Source organism: Zonotrichia leucophrys, chromosome 4 (assembly GCF_028769735.1).
Source record: "Zonotrichia leucophrys gambelii isolate GWCS_2022_RI chromosome 4, RI_Zleu_2.0, whole genome shotgun sequence".
NCBI classification, from domain to species: Eukaryota; Metazoa; Chordata; class Aves; order Passeriformes; family Passerellidae; genus Zonotrichia; species Zonotrichia leucophrys.
Genome location: NC_088173.1, coordinates 69,571,594 through 69,592,156, shown reverse-complemented (window position 1 = coordinate 69,592,156; position 20,563 = coordinate 69,571,594). Strand labels below are relative to the sequence as shown.

At 47.3% G+C, this 20,563-nt stretch overlaps 1 protein-coding gene across 2 annotated transcripts; it reads left to right on the top strand.

The window, feature by feature from the left end:
- The first annotated feature begins 775 nt into the window (after window positions 1–775).
- PANK2 (pantothenate kinase 2) lies at window positions 776–18,775 on the top strand. 2 transcript variants are annotated; one of them, XM_064712011.1, is made up of 7 exons: window positions 776–1,050; window positions 11,627–11,979; window positions 13,015–13,268; window positions 14,653–14,829; window positions 15,051–15,174; window positions 16,679–16,804; window positions 17,740–18,775. In XM_064712011.1, exons 1-7 carry the CDS (start codon window positions 834–836, stop codon window positions 17,788–17,790), a joined length of 1,302 nt encoding a protein of 433 aa, XP_064568081.1. In that variant the 5' UTR covers window positions 776–833; the 3' UTR covers window positions 17,791–18,775. The 2 variants fall into 2 exon arrangements, with proteins under 2 accessions (XP_064568081.1, XP_064568082.1); XM_064712012.1 differs by lacking the exon at window positions 776–1,050 and having other exon boundaries at window positions 11,697–11,836.
- Window positions 18,776–20,563: the final 1,788 nt, after the last annotated feature.

Genomic DNA, 20,563 nt, shown 5'->3' with positions numbered 1-20,563 from the left:
ATAAACACAGGTTTAAAGAACAGGGATGTGTCCACACTAGAATTATGTTGGGATGGAAAGGAGAGCTGAGCATTTTAAGATCTTAGCAGGAAATTCTTCCTTGTGAGGGTGGTGAGGCCCTGGAATGGATTTCCCAGAGAAGCTGTGGCTGCCCCTGGATACCTGGAACTGTTCCAGCCCAGGTTGGATGGGGCTTGGAGCCACCTGGGACAGTGGAAGGTGTCCCTGCCCATGGCAGGGGGTGGAACGAGGTGGTTTTTAAGGTCCGTTCAGGCCCGCCATGGTGGGTTGCAGACCACCCCACATCTGTATGCATCGTCATCTGCATATGCAAATCATATTCAAATAAGCCCCTCCGCGCGGCCCAGCCCAGCCGAACCTACTGCGGTTCTTCCCTTCGGCCCCCCGCGTTGCCATAGTTACCCAGCTGTCAATCACCGCGCCTTCTCCCGCCCTACCCGGACAGCTCTCTCGATCATTGGGCGGTTGCCTTGTCAATCTCGGCTCAGAGGAAGCCCATAGGCCCGCGCTGCCGCATATCGGCCCGCCTCACCGGGCACACGCTTTTGATTGGGCAGTCGCGCTTGTCACTCTAGGCGGCCAACAGCAGGGGGCGGACCCAGCTCCCCGCTGCTGTGCAATCCCGGCCTCCCATTGGCGCATCCTCCTGTCGCTCTGCGCCGCGGGGGGCGCGGATTGGCGGCCGCCTCACGGGGTGTCCCGCCCCGCGGGGCCGTGCGGCGCAGGCGCGCCGGGGGCGGTGGCTGCGGCGGTGGCGGCTGAGCGGGGCCGGAGCGGGGCCGGGCGGCCCATGGGGCCGGGCCGCGCTGCCGATGGAGCCGCCGCGCAGCTGTGGCGATGGCGCGGAGGACGAGAAGAAGCCGCGGCGGCGGGGCGGCGGCGGCGCTGCGGACGCCGGACCCTCCCAGCCGCGGCGGCGGAGCAGCAGCGGCGCGGCGGGCGCGGACAGCGCGGCGGGTCCGCAGCCCTGCGAACGCGGCGGCTCCGTGAGCCGGCAGCGGCGGGACTCGGTCCGCAAGAACCGCCCGCGTGAGTGCGGGGGAGCGGGAACGGCGGCGAGGCGGGGGGAGAGAGGCGGGGGGGGCTCCGAGGATGGGCGGGGGCGGGGCTTATGCTAATGAGCCAAGTGGGCGTGGCTTCGGTGGGTGGGGCCTCGGGGGCGTGGTCGGGAGGTGGGGCCGGGGGCGACACCGGGGAGCGGCGGGGAGGGAGGGATGGGGACACCGGGACAGCGAGGGGGGCTCTGACACGGGCACGGCACGGGCAGCGTGGGGACAGCACGGCGGGGTGAGGATCTGTACAGGGGGACAGCACACTGGGGTGATGGCACGGGCATGGAACACCATGGGGACACAGGGTGGCTTGTCCAGCATGGCCGGGCTGGGGACAGCACGGAGGGACACGGTGGGGTGAGGATTGTCCATCATCATCAGCTTGGGAGCAGCACTGTGGGGTGGTGGCATGGGCACTGCACGGCTGGTTTGGGGACAGCACGGTGGGACAGGGACATGAGCTCAGGTTGGGCTGAGGGTGGGACAAGCTGAGCTCCAAGAGCTGTGGCAGGTTTGGGGTGAGGTGACACCTGCCTGGTGGGGCAGGACATGGGATGGGGCTGTGGAAATGCTGAGGCTCCCAAATTGGGGACCTTGGATGGGAAGGCAGCTGGTGACAGAGGGTGAGGAAAAGGACACAGCAGGACAGATGGAGGGACCAGGGTTTGATGTTGTGGGGCTGCACTGGTGACTGTGAAAGCAAAGCAAAGGGAATAGTTGAAATTTTGGGAAGGAAGAACCCAACAGGTTTGGCAGGAGCTGGACACAGATCAAACCAGGCTTTGTAAGGGGAAAAAAATTCCCTGAACTACGTTTGGAAATGTCCTCCTGCAAACAGCAAAATGGATGGCAGCCTTCATTTTGGGAGCAGCAGGAGCTGCTGTGCAGGTGCCGTGGCTGTCCCTGACTTCAGCCATATTTGAGGAATAACCAAGAGATTTTTCCTTGGCTTCTGCTGGAAGGAAATTGCCATACCCTGAAATTGAAACGGCCTCGTGTAATTCCTTGGTACCTGCACAGCTGTTAAAGAGCTGTGAGCGAGGAATCTGGGCTGAAAACAGGGCTCAGGATTCTGCTGCATCTCAGCTGGCACTGGCAGTGCTGAGACATTGTTGTTACCAGGTTTTTTTTAAGTTTTAAGAGTCTTCCTGCTCTTTTTTTTTTTTTTTTGATAGTGTGAAAAACAGAAATAGAGGACCGTGGGGCTGTTAATTAGAGATTTGTTAAAAGGCTGCAGGGACATGAAGGAGATCTGAGGTATGAAAATGAGGGAGGACTGAGCTCTGTGTTAGGTGATAATTCTCTGCCTTGCTCAGGGCAGTTTCTGTGCCTGCTCTGGACAATGTGGATTAAAGTTGGATGCTGAGAGTGGTGTGAGATACTTTAAGGAAAACAGAAAAAAGGGTTTGGATCGAGTCTGGAAGGTCAGCATGGTGGGAGTTGGGATTACAATCCAGTCTAATTTTCCTAAATTATTCTTGTAAGTGGAAGAGAAATGTGCTGGAGCAGGTGAGTCTCTCATTGTCCCCCTCATCTCAGGGACAATGCCTGATGGCACAACCATTCCTGGTTTGGGGTTAAAATGCTCCATCCCACCTTAAGGAAAACTCCAGCCAAAATAAAAGGAAATCATTTAATGGGTGTGGGATGGAAAATGTCCTACTTTAGCTGCCACTTGTCTGCTGCTGGCATGTGCCAGAGGAGCTGGGTGACCTTGAGGCTTCTCTTGCCTGCCCGTGCTGGCAGATGAGCCCCAGTTCCCCAGGAGTGAAAGGATTTTGGCAGATCCTCCTTCCTCCTCAGCCCTCTGTAATGCTCAGTGGCTGCAGAGAGCAGGGAACAGGATGGGATTTGGGATAAATCTGAAATAAACTCTGCACCCACCATGCCAGCTGTGTGCCTTCATGCACTGTGGGCTCTTAAATTGAAATTCCCTGTTTGAAATCCGTGTGGAAATGGTGCTTGGGGACATGGATCAGGGGTGAAGGTGACAGTGCTGTGTTAACAGTGGGAGTTGAGCTTGGAGGTCTTTTCCAGCCTGAATGAGCTGTGAAATGTTTTGAAGGGCTTTATTGGGATTTTCTGTGTGCCCTGGCAGAAATCAGGGGCACTGCTGCTCTCAGAAATGTCCCTGAGAACACAGAGGGGAGATTTGCTGAAGCTGTGCAGTGTTACACTGGGGAGTCTCACAGGGTTATTAATGCAGGCAAACATGTCATGCACAAAAATTTATCAGTTTCAGGAGCAACCCAGGAAAATTCCCTTCTGGAACTGAATTATCAGTGCCACTATTGAAATCCATACTTAAAAACTGGACTGGGAACATCCCAGATGAATAATGAGGATTTTCCCATCATGGCTCTTGAGGAGCTGTGGCTGTGGGCAGGGTGAGGTGCCAGCAGAAACCTGATCATGGCCATAATGAGCAGGGCAATGTTTTTTTAATGAATCTTTTTTATAAGAGAAAGAGATCAGCATTTCATTTCATCAGCTTTCCCCCTTCTCCCCTCCCTGCTCATCCTGAAGTATTGGGGTATTCAACAGAGGTGAATTTGGATTATTTCCCTGGTGGGCAAAATGTGCTTCTCCCTTCTGTAGCTTGTTTGTTCCTTGAGAAAATATTATTTCCTTCAACTGATCCCTGTTTTGGAAGTTTTAGTGTCTTCTGTCAGGATCATGCAAATACATAGTGGACATATCACTTTAAATTTTCAATTTATAAAGTATCCAAGAAAAGGTAAAAAATAAAATGCTGTTTTCTCACCTCTTTAGTGGTACAAAATTTAAGCTTTGATATTTAAATATCCTTTTCTATTTTGGAATGCTGTATGAAATAAGAATTCCTATCAGAGCCTGTTTTTAGGGATGGGAGATGTGGACTTAATGTCACTTTATATTAAATGTTAATTATTGTATTTTTTTCTCAGCTGTAAAATTTCCAGCATGGTATAACACTATTAAAATATAATATTGAATATTTCAGATTAAGCCTAGAGGTGCTGTCACACACTGAACTAAATAATCAGAATAATCTTTTTAGCTCCTGATTTAATTGGCTCAGAAGTTAAGGCTCACTCTGAAATACAACTGGAGCTGCTTGTTTTGTGATGAAAATCCACCATGGAGATCTTTAATTATATCTCCTCTTTCATCTTGACACTTCTGCAGCTTCCAGAATAAATCTGTTGAGAGCTTTTTTATTTACACAGTGACCAATTTTATGAAGTAATTTACATATCAGATCAAGGCAATTTCTTTTGATTGCCCTGAAGATCTTCCAGTGCAAAAGGGATTTGAAGGGAGGGTGGCAGCTCTTGCTGTGGGCACACAAAATATCCTGGAGCTTTTCTGGGATTATTGAGCCAGAGCTGTGAGCCCTTAACTTTGTTGGCAGACCAATCTTTTGTTTGTTGCTGCATATCCATAGATCTGGCCCTGAGATGAAGGTTTGTTTTTAAGACAAAGAAATGTTTATATGAAAATATCTGGAGAGAGCTGCTTTTCAAATTGCTCAAGGAAAGCAAAACTTTGTCAGGCCAATGGTTTGGGTTGGGAGAGACCTTCAAGACCATCTGATTCCATCCCTGCCAAGGCAGGGACAACTTCCATTAATACAAATTATTCCAGCCTGGCCTTGGACACTTGAGGAGTGAGGCAGCCACAGCTTCTCTGCCCACTGAGATTGAGCATCCTGGCTCTCATCCTCTAAAAAACAACAGAGTTTCTGCAAGGACACAGATTGCAGCTTTGGAGCTGAGAACAGAGCATTTCCTGCCTCTTTTGGAAATGCCCAAACCCCCAAGGAACAGCCAAGGAGGTGACCCCAGAGGTCCATGCAGGGCTTCCCTTGGCACCTTTGGGATTTTCCATCCTTCTCATTGTTAAAGGAGACCTGCAAGGCTCTGCCCTCACCCTGAGCTCCAGGCAGCAGCAGGGAGGAGGTGATGAGAGGCAGAGTTTGCATCTCTGCTGGTGTCTGGTTATTCCAGCAGAACCTTCTGAGTGAGCAAATTCACCCTCAGGGATGCCCAGAGGATGCCAACAATTCTCCTGCTGCTCCTGGAGATCTGCAGCAGCTCTCTTGGAAAAATTGCTTCAGAGGCTTCAAAGGGAGAAATCTCTGGATGGGGAAAAAAAATAAATCAGTGTTTTACAGAAATCTTGGTGGCAGATGGTGATGGCATTGATCCAGGAGAGCTTCCTCCTCCCTCCCTTGGATTTTTCTAGTTCTCAGACATGGAAGAGCTGTTGCTGCCCTGCATGTTCCTGTGAGTCTCAGGAAAAAATCTCCAGTTCTTCATGTCCTTGGAATAATTTCCTCCTCTTGTTTGTGTGCCATTCCCCTTTCCTACAAAAAAAGGTTTACAGGGAAGTTTTGTCCCTGTAATGGATTGAGTTCTCCAACAGGTGTTACTGCACAGGGAATCCTTCACAACCTGAGAAAGAATTACTTAATTTTGAGCTCACATGCTTCTTCCTTGGATTCTTAACCTGTGGCTGGGATGTGTATAATGAGGGCTCCATAATTAACAATCATTGGGGTAAGATAATTACCTTAATAGTGTGTCTTTCTGAATGTATCCCTGGTGGCTTGGGGAAGGTGCAGCTGAGCTGCTGGCAGATGGAGCTCCCCAGCTGCTCAGTGTGGAGCTTTTCCAGCTGGTGCCACAGCTCTGCTGGGGTTGTGTCCCACCTCAGGGGGTTGGATTTGCTTTTTAGAGCCAGTGCTGAGTGGAGATGGTGACCCCTGAGCCCAGCCTGGCTGCAGTTCCTGCCAGCTCTGCTGGCATCATTCCTGTTTTCCTGCTCCTGGTGACACAGAGAGTGAATAACTGGTGTGGTTTGACTCCATGCCTCATGTTCTGCCCAAATAAAAACTAAATTTAATCAAAATTAAAACCCCCAAGACCTCCATTTTTACCCCTGTGTAGCCTGGCAGAGGGAGTGTGAGAGAAGATTGTTCTCTAAATGCAATGGGGATGCTTTAAAAAAATACCCCAGTGGACTTCAGAGTGCAGAAATCAAATGGCATCTTCTGTCAGGATCAAATACACTCCAGAAATCACAAAATCATGGAATGGTTTGGGTGGGATGGGACCAAATAAAAACTAAATTTATGTGTTATAAAAACCCAGATATCTTGATGGTGCTGGCTTTGGGATGAAATTTCCAAGGAGCTGCTCTGTTTTTTTGTGGCTGCCTGAACTGATGGGCCCAGTTGGTGTTTGCCCTGAAATCTGGAAGGTTTCTGGCACTGAGTGTTTGTGAGCTTCACTGGCAACTCCCAAACAAAGATGTTATTTTACTGAAGCTGTGCCTGTGCTGCCAGCTGAGTGCTGGGGATGGGAGCCTGTTAGCCTGGGATGGAGCAGCCCCTGTGGCATTTTCAGCCATGTGGCTTCAGAGCACGGTGGGTTTGGATGTTTGTTGTTCCTGCTGCACATCTGAGGCCATCTCGGAGTCCCCAGGCTCTGCTCTCTCCCCATTGTTACCCCTGTGTGGCCTGGCTGAGGGAGGGTGAGGGAAGATTGTTGTCTGAATGCAGTGGGGATGTGTTGGAGATTTTTTCAGAGATGGCTTAGAAAGCAGCTGTAAGGAGCAGATTCTCACAGCCTGCTTCTGTGAACAGCAGAGGTTCTCAGGTTATTTTTAATTACAGGTAAAAGTGACAAACATGAAGGCCTTGAGAGCCTTGCACATCAGAGTTCTCAGGCAGCTTTCTCATAACAAGTAGATATTCTATCTTTGGCTGTTTTGGGAAAGCAAGAATAATTTTGAGAACCCAAATCTTGGTATTGGAAACATAAGGAGGAGTTGGTGTGTAATCTCTGGCCTATTGTGAGCTCAGATTTTGCAATATGCATGAACTTGATTAACACTGTTATAAAAAGTGATTGATGGATTAATAAATCGGAGTCGATGCTGACCAATGCAAGGTGGGTCGTCTCCCTCCAACTTCAATATATGGTGAACTTCAATAGGGATGCTTTAAAAAAATTTCTGCATGTTCTGAGAGGAACAAATACATTCCAGAAATCACAGAATCATGGGATGGTTTGGGTGGGATGGGACCTTAAAGACCTTCTGCTTCCATTCCCCTGCCTTGGACAGGGACACCTCCCACTGTCCCAGGTTGATCCAAGCCCCATCCAGCCTGGCCTTGGGCACTGCCAGGGATCCAGGGGCAGCCGCAGCTGCTGTGGGCACCTGTGCCAGGCTCAGCACCCTCACAGGAGGGAATTTCTTCCTAATATGTAAATATCTCCTTTTAGTTTCAAACCTTTCCCCTTTGTCTTATCAGTATCTGCCTGTGTAAAAGTCCTTGGATTGCTCCTGCTCCCTCCCTCTGTTGGGCTGCCATTCAGATTCCTTTCCCTTTCATTCATGAAAAGTTATTTTTGTGTCTCTTCTTGTTTGAAGTAAATGCCTCTGAAATGGAGAGTGATTGGGGTTTGGATGTGTCTCCAAAAATAGAGCTTGCATCTTCTTTCAAGATTTCCTTTGGTGATGGTTGGGGGTGGCCTCTGTGGAAATCCATAAAAATAACTTGGTGGATTAAAAATACTGTGGGGAGCTGGAAAGCTTTGGGAGGGCCTGTACAGCCACCAGATAAATCTGCCTGGGAGAAAATGTGTCCTCCAACTTGTCAGGCTGCTGCCTGTGCAAAGATTGTTCCCTGAGGAGCCTGGCACGAGGGGTTCTTGTTCCAAAGGGAGAGCAATGAGAGCTTCTCCATGTTCCACCCTATCTGCTTGCAGATAAGGAATTTACTGAAACACAAGATCCTGTTTGCCAAAGGAACTTTGGTAACATCTATTCTGGAATGTGTCCAGGGAAGGGAACAGAGCTGGGGAAGGGTCTGGAGCACCAGGAGGGGCTGAGGGAGCTGGGAAGGGGCTCAGCCTGGAGCAAAGGGGGATCAGGGGGGCCCTTGTGGCTCTGAGGGGACAGCTGGGGGGGTTGGGCTGTGCTCCAGGAACAGGGACAGGAGCAGAGGGAACGGCCTCAGGCTGGGCCAGGGGAGGTTAAAATTGGATATTTGGGAAAATTTCTTCATGGAAAGGGCAGTCAGGCATTGGCACAGCTGCCCAGGGCAGTGTTGGAGTCCCCATCCCTGGGGAGATTTTTGGATGTGGCACTGACATGGTCAGTGGTGGCCTTGGCAGTGCTGGGTTAATAGTTGGGATTGTGGAGGTTTTTTCCAACATTTATGATTCCATTATTCAGTTTATTTTCTAAAAGTTCCTTTTTTCCTCCTGGAAGCTACCATAAGGATTGAATCCTGCTCCCATAAGCCCTTCCATGTGGCTCCATTTTCCCCTTTGCTCTGGATCCTGTGCATCTCCAGCCTCTCCTTGAGCTCATTAATTGTGATATTAATCTGTTCCAGTTCCCAGCTCTAATCTCAGATTCCATCAGATCAGAGGTTTCTCTTGATCTTTTCCAAGAAGCTCATTATCTAACACAGCTGTAAATGTTGCTGGGCCTGACACTGATGCATATTTTGTACCATGGGGGAATTTGACTAATAAAATAATCCAATTAGACATTTGTTTTTGTCTCCCTGCAGTATCTTAGATTACTTGTCTACCTCAGCTCAGTGTTGTAATTAGGGAAGGTTTGTACATCCTTTGATGTAAAAGCTCTGCTGTTATCCATGGCTCTGGCTCTGGTTCAGAACTTGGGAAAAGGAATAGCTGGGGATTAAAGCTGCAGCAGGGCTGTGGGGAGGGGTGTCAGTGTTTGAGTGTTGTACAGCAAATTCTCTGAACAGGAGCTGTTGGGGGAATCTCATCAAAACCAGCATTCCTGAGAATGGAGAGACCACATGGGTGCTTAGAGAACAGAATTAATTAATTAATTCAGTGAAAACTGTTTGCATAGAATCACAGGATGGTTTGGTGTTGTATTTGTGGGGTTCCCAGATGAAGGAAGGAATGATGAATTGACTCCATGTTCTCAGAAGGGTAATTTATTATTTTAAGATACTATATTATATTAAACAATGCTAAACTAAACTATACTAAATAATACAGCAAGGATACAGACAGAAGGCTAGAAAGATAATAATGAAAACTCCTGACTCTCTCCAGAGCCCTGACACAGCCTGGCTCTGATTGGCCAAAGAGTGAAAACAACTCCCAGCAGAATCCAATGGAACAATCACCTGTGGGTGAACAATCTCCAAACACATTCCACATGAGCACAACACAGGAGAAGCAAATGAGACAGGAATTGTTTTCCTTTTCTCTGAGGCTTCTCAGGAGAAGAATCCTGGGCAAAGGGATTTTCCAGAAAATGTGACTGTGCCAGTTTGGGTGGGAAGGGACCTTAAAGAGCACAAGTTCCAACCTCCTCCCATGGGTAGGGGCACAGAATGGTGCTGATGCTGTGGCTGTGCCACGTCCTGTCCCATTTACTGCAAAAGCATCGGGGGGTGGGGTGGTCAGGACAGATGGAGATGAGAGATCTCTGCAGCCAGGTCAGGAATTGGGGTTCATTGCAAAGGGCCTGGGAGCTGCAGCCACAGCTGGAGCAGGCCCGAGAGAAGAGAGACAGTGGGAGAGAGGATGAGAGAATAAGAGAGCGAGATTCCCGTTCCAATACAATAAATCTTCTGTGTTGAACATTCTAATTCTCACTAACCAATCTAGTACAATATACAAATCTTATAGCATTTACATACAGCCTGTAAGTATCATTACATTACCACACTGTGTTACATTTTAAACCCTAAAAACTCCTCTTTAAACCCCTTCTGCCAAGCTGTAGGGTCTGCTCTGACCCTTGGACCTGTCTGCAAGCAGAGGGTGTTGTTCCATCAAAAGGGGAACCTTCAGTCTGCCACACCATTGTTTTCCAATTGTTCAGTAACTGAGGGATCTCAAAGCTTGCTTTCATTTCAATCTCACTTATAGTTTCTATATTTCAAAATCTTTTGCCAGGTAATCATATTTATAAGGCTTTATGAATATGATTGGCATATAAAGTCATGTATAAGGCATATAAATTAACCTTAAAAATCCCTTTGCCAAGATTTTTCTCTTGAGAAGCTGAGAGGCCTCAGGAACAAAATGTAAACATTGATTATCTGCTGCTGTGGAATGCAACAGGTGCATCTGGGATTGGGCTCATGTGGTTGTTTCTAATTAATGGCCAATCACAGCCCAGCTGGCTCAGACTGTCTGGTCAGTCACAAGATTTTATTATTCCATTCTTTCTTTTTCCTTTCAAGCCTTCTGATGAAATCTAAAACTATCATATGTAGTTTTGATATACTAAAACGATACTATTCTTTTAGTATAGTTTTAGTATATACTTTTTGTTGTCTTTTAATATAATATATGTCATAAAATAATAAATCAGCCTTCTGAAACATGGAGTCAAGATTCTCATCTCTTCCCTCATCCTGGGACCCCTGTGAACACCACCACAGCTTTCCTGTTTTGTCTTCTGATGAAATCCTTTCTTCTATTCTTTTAGTATAGTTTTAATATATCATTTTCTTTTAATATAATATATATCATAAAATAATAAGTCAGTCTTCTGAAATATGGAGTCAAGATTCTTGTCTCTTCAAGAGAAGGTGTCCTGGGACTCCTGTGAACACCACCACAGCTTTCCTGTTTCATCTGCTGATGAAATCCTTTCTTCTGTTCTTTTAGTATAGTTTTAATATGTAATTTTCTTTTAATATAATACATATCATAAAATAATAAGTCAGTCTTCTGAAATATGGAGTCAAGATTCTCATCTCTTCTCTTGTCCTGGGTGTGAGCACCAGCACAGCTTTTCCTGTTTCGTCTTCTGATGAAATCCTTTCTTCTGTTCTTTTAGTATAGTTTTAATATATCATATTCTTTTAATACAATAATAAATACATAAAATAATACATAAATAATAATAAATCAGTCTTCTGAAATACAGAGTCAAGATTCTCATCCCCTCCTTTGTTCTGGGACCCCTGTGAGCACCACCACAGCTTTCCTGTTTCATCTGTTGATGAAATGCTTTCTTCTGTTCTTTTAGTATAGTTTTAATATGTAATTTTCTTTTAATATAATATATATCATAAAATAATAAGTCAGTCTTCTGAAATACAGAGTCAAGATTCTCATCTCTTCTCTTGTTCTGGGATCCCTGTGAACACCACCACAGCTTTCGTGTTTCGTCTTCTGACGAAATCCTTTCTTCTGTTATTTTAGTATAGTTTTAATATATCATATTCTTTTTAATATAATACATAAAATAAATATTAATAAGTCATGTCTTCTGAAATACAGAGCCAAGATTCTCATCTCTTCTCTTGTCTGGGTGTGAACACCACCACAGCTTTCGTGTTTCATCTGTTGATGAAATCCTTTCTTCTGTTCTTTTAGTATAGTTTTAATATATAATTTTCTTTTAATATAATATATATAATGAAATAATAATAAGTCAGTCTTCTGAAATACGGAGTCAAGATTCTCTTCTCTTGTCCTGGGTGTGAGCACCAGCACAGCTTTTCCTGTTTCACCCTCCCCAACAATTTACTCTTTGTCTTCTCTCTGCAGTCTTTCCCTGGTTTGGCTTGGACATCGGAGGCACCTTGGTCAAACTGGTTTATTTTGAACCCAAGGACATCACGGCCGAAGAGGAAGAGGAAGAAGTGGAAAACCTGAAAAGCATCCGCAAATACCTGACCTCCAACGTAGCCTATGGCTCCACAGGCATTCGGGATGTGCACCTGGAGCTCAGGGAGCTCACGCTGTGTGGACGTAAAGGCAATCTGCACTTTATACGCTTTCCTACCCATGACATGCCTGCTTTTATCCAAATGGGAAGCGAAAAGCACTTCTCGAGCCTCCACACCACCTTATGTGCCACGGGAGGTGGAGCGTACAAATTTGAGCAGGACTTTCGCACAGTAGGCATTTTTGGCTTCTATACCCTTAAGGATCTGCTAGTGAGGTTGCTTTGAAAGCTTCGAGCTCGAAACTTTGCTCTGCACGCTCTGAAATTTCTCTCAATCTGTGTTTGGATGCTGTCCCTAACTCCGAGTTGGCATCTCCAAATCCTGCCCTGAATGTAACTCTAAAATTGTTCATTAATGATCTTTCTTACAAATCTTCCTCTCTATTTTTAATCTCTTCTTGTGCTAACCTCAGTCTTCTTGGTTTTTTGGGTTTTTTTTTACTCATTGCTGTCTTTCTCCTGCTTTATTTTCTTCCTTTGCTCACCTGGTTTCATTTCTAACACCTGTGTGAATGAGCTGGTTGAGGTTCAGGCATATTTGGTGGTAAATGTCAGGAAGTTCATAGTTGGGGTTGGACATCATCATGGGGCTTCACCTTGTTCATGGTGAAAAATATGTGATAAATCTTTGTTTAGTCAGGGCTTGGAAAAATGCAAACAAAGAGGCTTTTAGAGAATCATTAAGGGTGAAAAGCCCTCTAAGATCATCCAGTCCAGCACTGCCAAGGTCACCAGTGACCATGTCCCCAAGTGCCACATCCACATGGCTTTTAAATCCCTCCAGGGATGGGGATTCTACCACTATCCTGGGCATCACAACCATTTCTGTTGAGTTTTTCTTATATCCAATATTGTGTGGCCAAGGCAGTGACATCCTTGCTTTTTTTTTGATGTTCTTTTGGATGGGTTTTGTGGGATATTTTGGTCAAACAATGCAATCCTGGCTTTTCACACTGGTGCCTCAGCATCAGGGCTGTAGGAGTTGCTGGAATTCTCTCAGTGTCCATCTATAAATCCAGATTGTTTTCCCCTGTTCCTCACCTGAGCATTGCTGTATTTAAGAGTCCCTGTGCTCTCCCTCAGCCTCCACAGGGAGCATGGACATAGCTGGACTGAGCTGGCAGTGAATGCATTTTTCCAGCCCTGAGCATAAATACTTCAAATCCCTGGCTAATCTTCAATATTCCTCTTTTTTCCTTCCCACCAGATGGGTGACCTTGAGCTGTGCAAGCTCGATGAGCTGGACTGCCTTGTCAAAGGAGTGCTGTACATTGACTCTGTGGGCTTCAATGGCCGCTCAGAGTGTTACTATTTTGAGAACCCCACGGATGCTGAGAGGTGCCAGAAGCTTCCATTCAACCTGGAGAATCCCTATCCTCTCCTGCTGGTGAACATTGGCTCAGGGGTCAGCATTTTGGCTGTCTATTCCAAAGACAACTACAAACGGGTAACAGGCACCAGGTGAGTGCTGGGGGGGAAAAGGGACTCTGATTTTAGGGTGTGGAGCACATTCCTGATTTGTAAATGGCATTTTCAGGGTCAAGCTGCAGTAAAGGTGGTGAGGGAAATGACCAAGCTCTTACTGCAGTGACTCCCTGCCAGAAAAGATCCCTTCTGGAATAGAGGATGTGGATTTCATGGTTTTTCTTTGTGCAGCCAGTCTCCATCAAAGCTGGTTTTGCAGTTGCTCTGCTGCAGGAATTTAAGGGCTGTATTTATTTCTTTTATGAGATCACATAGGTTGGGATTGTTAACAACTCTTAGCTTTGATCCAAGACGTTGAGATTTCCATCCTGACTTCCAAAAGTTGCCAGATTTTGGTGGAGGCATAGCAGTAATTCCCATCTTAAAGATGTGGCTTTTGTGTCCTGGCAAAGCCATCGAGTTCTGTGGCTTTAAGCTTTCCTGGATTCCCTGAAAGGTAATAATAATAATGATAATGATAATAATTGAAAATTCCCTCAGTACAGTTCTTACTAAACATCATTAGCAGCATCTCTGTGCTGTAAAGTGAACAAGACAGAGTTTTCCCCCCAACTTTTGGATATCTCTGCCCTGACACTCCAGTTACCCCTCAGAACTAACATTTATTTTAAGATTACCATCTCTGGATGCTGGGAAGAAAGTGGGCAGTGTAACATAAAAAAATCAAGGTGCAGAAGGCTGTGAGGGATTCCTTACAGCCTCTAGGTGTAGCTTTATTAATTTCTTCTATGAGATTACATAGTTTGGGATTGTTAACAACTCTTAGCTTTGATCCAAGACGTTGAGATTTCCATCCTGACTTCCAAAAGTTGCCAGATTTTGGTGGAAGGGATAATGGCATAGCAGTAATTCCCATCTTAAAGATGTGGCTTTTGTGTCCTGGCAAAGCCATCGAGTTCTGTGGCTTTAAGCTTTCCTGGATTCCCTGAAAGGCAGTAGTAATAATAATAATAATAATAATGATAATAATTGAAAATTCCCTCAGTACAGTTCTTACTCTTACTGGACTTGATTAGTGGCATCTCTGTGCTGTAAAGTGAACAAGACTCCCAATTTTTGTATATTTGCCCTGACACTCCAGTTACCCCTCAGAACTAACATTTATTTTAAGATTAACATCTCTGGATGCTGGGAAGAAAGTGGTCAGTGTAACATAAAAAAATCAAGGTGCAGAAGGCTGTGAGGGATTCCTTACAGCCTCTAGGTCATGAGAGAGGAACAGACTTTAAGGAAAATGCTGCTTTTCCAAAACCAAGGTGGTTTTCCCTAAAAAAAGAGCTTAGAAATGGGCTGACCTGAGCGAACTGGGATGCAGAGCTGCACAATCTGAGCTTTCATTTTCATTTTGCTTTGCTTGCAGCCTTGGAGGAGGAACCTTCTTTGGCCTCTGCTGCCTTCTGACAGGCTGCTCCACGTTTGAGGAGGCCCTGGAGATGGCATCCCACGGGGACAGCACCAAGGTGGACAAGCTGGTGAGGGACATCTATGGAGGAGACTACGAGCGCTTCGGGCTGCCAGGCTGGGCTGTGGCATCCAGGTAATGCCTGCCTGCCCCTCAGCTTGGTTTTGTTTCCCCTGGAAATCCTGCAAGGATGAAAAACTGGGTTTAGGTGCCCTTGGAGAGCAAGCATTCCTGAGAGATCGAAGTTTTGAAGTTAGAAATCAGTTCTTCAAGATGAATCACTTTGGTTAAATTAGCAGTTCTGATTTTCTCCTGGAATTCTGATGGGATCTTTAACTCCAAAATTGTCTCTACAGCTTTGGAAACATGATGAGCAAGGAGAAGAGGGACTCTGTCAGCAAGGAGGACCTGGCCAGGGCCACTTTAATCACCATCACCAACAACATTGGCTCCATAGCACGGATGTGTGCCCTTAACGAGGTATTTGGGGAATCTCCTCCCTTGCTCCCTGCCTGGAACATCCCCTGTGTGCTGCTGCCTGCTTGAGGAATGTTCCCACTCTGGGAAGCAGTGGGAGAGGAGGAAAGGAGGGACAGGGGGTGGAGAGGCTGGATATCTTCTCTGTGCTCTGGATTTCTTGGCCAAGCCCCAGCACTGCCACGGCCTTTGCTGCATCTTTGTGCTTTCAGCTTCTTTACAGTGCTGCCTTGTTGCATTCATGTCAAGCAGCATTGTACAGGGCTATGAAAGAGCAGAGAGCTGCTCTGCACTCCATCCTGAGCCTGCTTCCATGGATGGGCTGTGGGATCCAGCATCCTCCTGACTCCTCTGGCTCTGCAGCCAAAATGAGGCAAGACATGTCCTGAACAGCCTTGCTCATAATAAATCTGCTGATTCCGTGCTCTGGAGCTCAGCTGAAGGAAAAGAGGATCCTCAGTAGTTCAGGGGAAGTGTTAATCAATGTGGGGAGGAAAATCCACAGAAGGATATGAGTGCAGGGGCAGGTGAGACTTGATCTGATTCCTCAGAAAGAGGATGAATAATAATCCTAAATTATTTTTGTGTTGAAGAACAAGAAAACTTCAGAGCTTGGATCAGAACTATTTTGGGATGGAAAAGTAAGGCTGGAGGTCTGGTTTAAAACCAAAATAATCAATACTTGGTTGGTCTTTTTCTTTCTTTAAAAATTGTGTTGGTTATGGGCTCCTAATCAGTTTTTCCCTCCCAGTTTAACAGTAGAGTCACTCAGGTATTTCATGATGGATCAGAGGCCAGAGCTGCCATGAGGGGAGGCAGGTGGCACTTGATGATCAGTGTTCCCAGGCAGTACAAGGATTCTGTAGGAAAATCAGCTCTTCTATCCCAATTCCTGAGGTAGAAAGGCTGTAGTTTGGCCTGGGAATTCCTGGGAGAGTCTGAGGAGGAAGGTGGCTTAAAATGGCCTGGTCCTTCTTTGTGATGGAATTGTTTGTGGTGTTCTGCACGTTGTGCCAGACACTTGGAGCAGGAACTTAATTCATAGAATTTCAGAGCCATTCTGGTTGGTGAGGTCCTTTGGGATTATCCAGTCCAACCATTCCCCCAGCACTGCCAAGGCCACCGCTGCCCATGTCCCCAAGTGCCACATCCACATGGCTGTTAAACCCCTCCAGGGATGGGGACTCACCCTGGGCAGCTGTGCCAGGGCTGGAAAACCCTTTCAAAGAAGAAATGTTCCCAGATACCCAATCTAACCCTCCCCAGGCCCAGCCTGAGGCCGTTCCCTCTCCTCCTGTCCCTGTTCCTGGAGCAGAGCCGACCCCTGGCTGTGCCCTCAGAGCCACAAGGGCCCCCCTGATCCCCCTTTGCTCCAGCTGAGCCCCTTCCCAGCTCCCTCAGCCCCTCCTGGGGCTCCACACCCTTCCCCACATGGGGTTTTTATCATTGCAAGCAGAAAACAGAATTTAGCTTTAATATTCCTTTGCTTTTCCCTTCACACTTGCAGAACATCAACCGTGTGGTGTTCGTGGGCAACTTCCTTCGGATCAACACCATCTCCATGAGGCTCCTGGCCTATGCCCTGGACTACTGGTCAAAGGGACAGTTAAAAGCACTTTTCTTGGAACATGAGGTAAAATTCCTTTTTAAAATTTGTCTCATGGCAAAATACAAATCTTAGGAGCGCTCTGGAAAGAGCCACGTGGAGCTGTTGGGTGCACACAGTGCAGGAGGAGCTCAGGGCTTTGCTGCTACAGCCACAGCTTCCCTTTCCTTTTCCTCTTTTCCTTCTCCTTTCTTCCTTTTCCTTTCTTCCTTTTCCTTTTCCTTTCTTCCTTTTCCTTTCTTCCTTTTTCTTTCTTCCTTTTCCTTTCTTCCTTTTCCCCTTTTCCTTTTCCTTTTCCTTTTCCTTTTCCTTTTCCTTTTCCTTTTCCTTTCTTCCTTTTCCTTTTCCTTTCCTTTTCCTTTTCCTTTCTTTCCTTTTCCTTTTCCTTTTCCTTTTCCTTTTCCTTTTCCTTTTCCTTTTCCTTTTCCTTTTCCTTTCTTCCTTTTCCTTTTATTTTCTTTTCTTCCTTCTCCTTTCTTCCTCCCTGTAGTTGTATCTTTCTCCTCTCATTTATATGTTGTTAAAATTAAACTCTCCCAGGAGAAGGGAAGGCTCCAGGGAGACTTTCCAGTGCCTAAAGGAGCTCCAATAGAGCTGGAGAGGGACTTGGACATGGGCCTGGAGTGACAGGACAGAGGGAATGGCTCCCACTGCCAGAGGGCAGGGATGGATGGGATATTGGGAAGGAATTTTTCCCTGGGAGGATGAGGAGGCTCTGGAATGGATTTCCCAGAGTAGCTGTGGCTGCCCCTGGATCCCTGTTAATGTCTAGGCTGGGTTGGACATTGGGGTTCAGAGCAACAGGGACAGTGGGAGGTGTCCCTGTCCATGGCAGGGGTGGCACTGGGTGTCTGTAGGGTCCTTTCCAGCCCCAGGCACTCCCTGGTTCTGTGGGCGTTGCTGTTGCTGTGTCAGGGAACACATCCATGGATTGTCACTGCCTGTCCCCATCTGCTCCTCAGGGTTATTTCGGCGCAGTTGGAGCTCTCCTGGGACTCCTGGACTCAGCCTGACTCTGTGCAGGATCTGTGGTGGATCTGTGGGTTCAGGGCACTCCCTGGGCCACTGAGCCCCTGGTTTGGGGTCACTGAGCCCCTGGTTTGTGTCACAGCCCCCACTGAGACTGCTCCACTGTGGGGACACCCTGGGGACGGTGTCTGGAAGAGTTGAAATCCATCTGGGATTACAGCACAGGTTTGTTCCAAGGGATGTGATTGGAATCCACTGGCTGGGCCTGGGGGTGTATGGGAAGGTCTGGGGGGCATTTCAGTCCCATGGAATCGCCCCTTTTAGGGGAATTGTTTTTGTTTTACTCCATGTTTAATGACAGTGACAGAGCAGAGCAGGGGCGCTCTGCTCCTTCCGCTGGGATCCCTTGGAGTGCCAAGAGCCCAGGTCAGCTCTGTGCTCACAATCAGAGATTCCCCAGGTGCTGGGAAATGCTCTGGGAGAGGGGAAGAGCATCAGCACAGCCCTGGTGTGTGTACCTAACTCCATGTGGGACACAGCTGTGCTGTCACCAGGCTCTGTCTGTCCCTGTGCCCCATGTCCCTGTCCCTGTCCCAGGGATGGAAGGTGCAGCAAGCACAGCTCTGTGCCTCAGGGTGGGTCCCACTGCCCCCTTCCTGCACCTCCTCAGCACCCTCTGGATGCTGTCAGGCCTGTCAGTCAGCCTCCAGCCCTGAGATGTGAATTTGAGGGTGAAATAGGGATATTTGTTGTTTGTCTGGCGTTTTCTCTCTGTTACCAAAGAGACACTTCCTTCAGTCACACTTGGATCTCTGTAATATTCCATGTTACATTTTCCATGGCTGCACTGCTGTCATTTTGGGGGAATTCTCCCCTTTCCATGCATGCTGTGCTCCCTCTTTTCCCTGTGCATGCTGCCACACAGCCTGGGAGCAGGATAATGCAGAGTGGAGCCCCTGTGGATGTTGCACCCCGGGGATGGGGGCTTGGAATGGATCCTGCACGCTCAATAAATGCTCTGTAAAATAACGAGGTATCTGCACCTTCCCTGGGGGTGGGAGCTCATGGAGACACAGCTTTGGAAGTGCTCTGGCTTCCCAGCCAGCAGCTCTGTGGAGCACAGGGAGAGCTGCTCAGATCCTTCAGATCAGGTCATGGTGCCAGGGTTTATCCCAGGATATCAGAGTGACCATCACCCTGACCCCAACACACCCTTCCAGCTCTGGTTTCTTCCCAGAGAAACCAATTTCCAATTTTTGGGATTTTTTTTTTCAATTGGAATTTTTTTCCAATTCCAATTTTTCTCTGATCCCCTTGTGAGCCTGGCTGGAAGTGCTGGACAGCCCCAAGCCCTTCCCTGCCTTTTGAATCCTGCCCAGCTCTGTCATTGCTGGATCCTGAGATCTGAGCACTCCAAGGTGGCTTCCTTGTGTGGCACTGCAGATTCAGTGATTGCTTGGCTGGGGAGATCTGTGTTTGTCTCTAAACTCAGCTGACCTGAGCTGGCATTCTGGACACAGCCAGGGATTTGATCCCAGTAAAATCAGGGAAAAGAGCACAGGGCTCCTGTGGAAGGTGATCTGTGCTGGCTGGGGAAGAAAATGTTTGTTTTTCCTGCAGCCTTACACAAGTTCCACTTGTGTCCTGGTGTTTGTTCCAGGATCATACAGCTCAGGGAATGGTTTGGGTGGGAAGGGACCTCCAACCACCTCATTCCATGGGCAGGGACATCTCCCACTGTCCCAGGGTGCTCCCAGCCCTGCCCAGCCTGGCTTGGGCACAGCCCCAGCTGCTCTGGGCACCCTGTGTGGGATCAGCTGAATTCAAATTCTCATTTGTTCTTCACTCCTTGTGAAATCACACAGAGGTTCCCAAACTCTCCATTAAAAACATCTCCATTTCTGAGTGCTGACTGAAGGGTTTCTACACTCAGCTCCTGCTGCACCACCTGAAATTTAACACAAATGTACCTGGCTGGCCTTTCACCCACCCCCACAGCCAAAACTCAGGGAAAAGGCACAGAAACTTTGGCTTTTTGGAATATCTGTGTGCCTGGGACCTGTGTGGCTGCTTGATGTAAGGGGTCAGCTGGGCTGGGAGGGTGTGGGAATCCTTGAGATCCACAGGAAAAAGCCTGGCTTTTATTAGGAAGCCACCTTGCCATGGTTCTGCTGTGGAGAGCTGGGAAATCTCTGCAGGGCTGGGAATTCCAGGAGCAATCCCAGAGCCTGATCCCTGGGCTCAGCATCCTGCAGGTTTTCCTTTCCTCACTCTGTACTGAGCCTGGGTAACTCCTTTTTCTCTGGATTTTGGAGTAGCTCCAGCACAGTCTGATCCCAGCACCAAAGCTCCTGGCTTACTGTCTATTCTTTTTTTGTAAACTGCTTGGTTTTTTTCTTTGTTATAAAATATTAGTTATTTTTTTATATGCTTCAAACCCTTTGTTTGCTTTATGTCTCGTTCTTGGAGCTCCAGCACAGTGGGATGGATGTTGGTGGGAATGAGCAGGAATGTGCTGGGGAAATTAGGGTTGACCCCACTTGGTTTTTAGGTCACTGAAAATAATTGTTGGTAATCTTTGATTGTTTCTCCCTCCCTGCATGTTTCAGGTTCTGGGAATCATTTGTATTTCAAAATATTTTAAAGAAGGGAGGGAAAAATTTAAAGAGCATTAATTATTCTGGGGAAATTGCAGCAGTTTTGGCTTTGATGAAAAACTTCATTACTGATCATGGATACGAATGGGGTTGGTGAGGAGGGTGCAGCATCAATCCAGAGCAGGAGCCGTGGGGTGGAAACTCCACAAGTAACTGTTCT

Excerpts from the sequence above, each read along its gene's own strand:
- PANK2 (XM_064712011.1), top strand. The coding sequence starts at position 834 with ATGGAGCCGCCGCGCAGCTGTGGCGATGGCGCGGAGGACGAGAAGAAG. Across the intron at positions 11,980-13,014 it reads TTGAGCAGGACTTTCGCACA|ATGGGTGACCTTGAGCTGTG; the intron begins GTAGGCATTTTT and ends CCTTCCCACCAG. Across the intron at positions 14,830-15,050 it reads GGCTGGGCTGTGGCATCCAG|CTTTGGAAACATGATGAGCA; the intron begins GTAATGCCTGCC and ends TTGTCTCTACAG.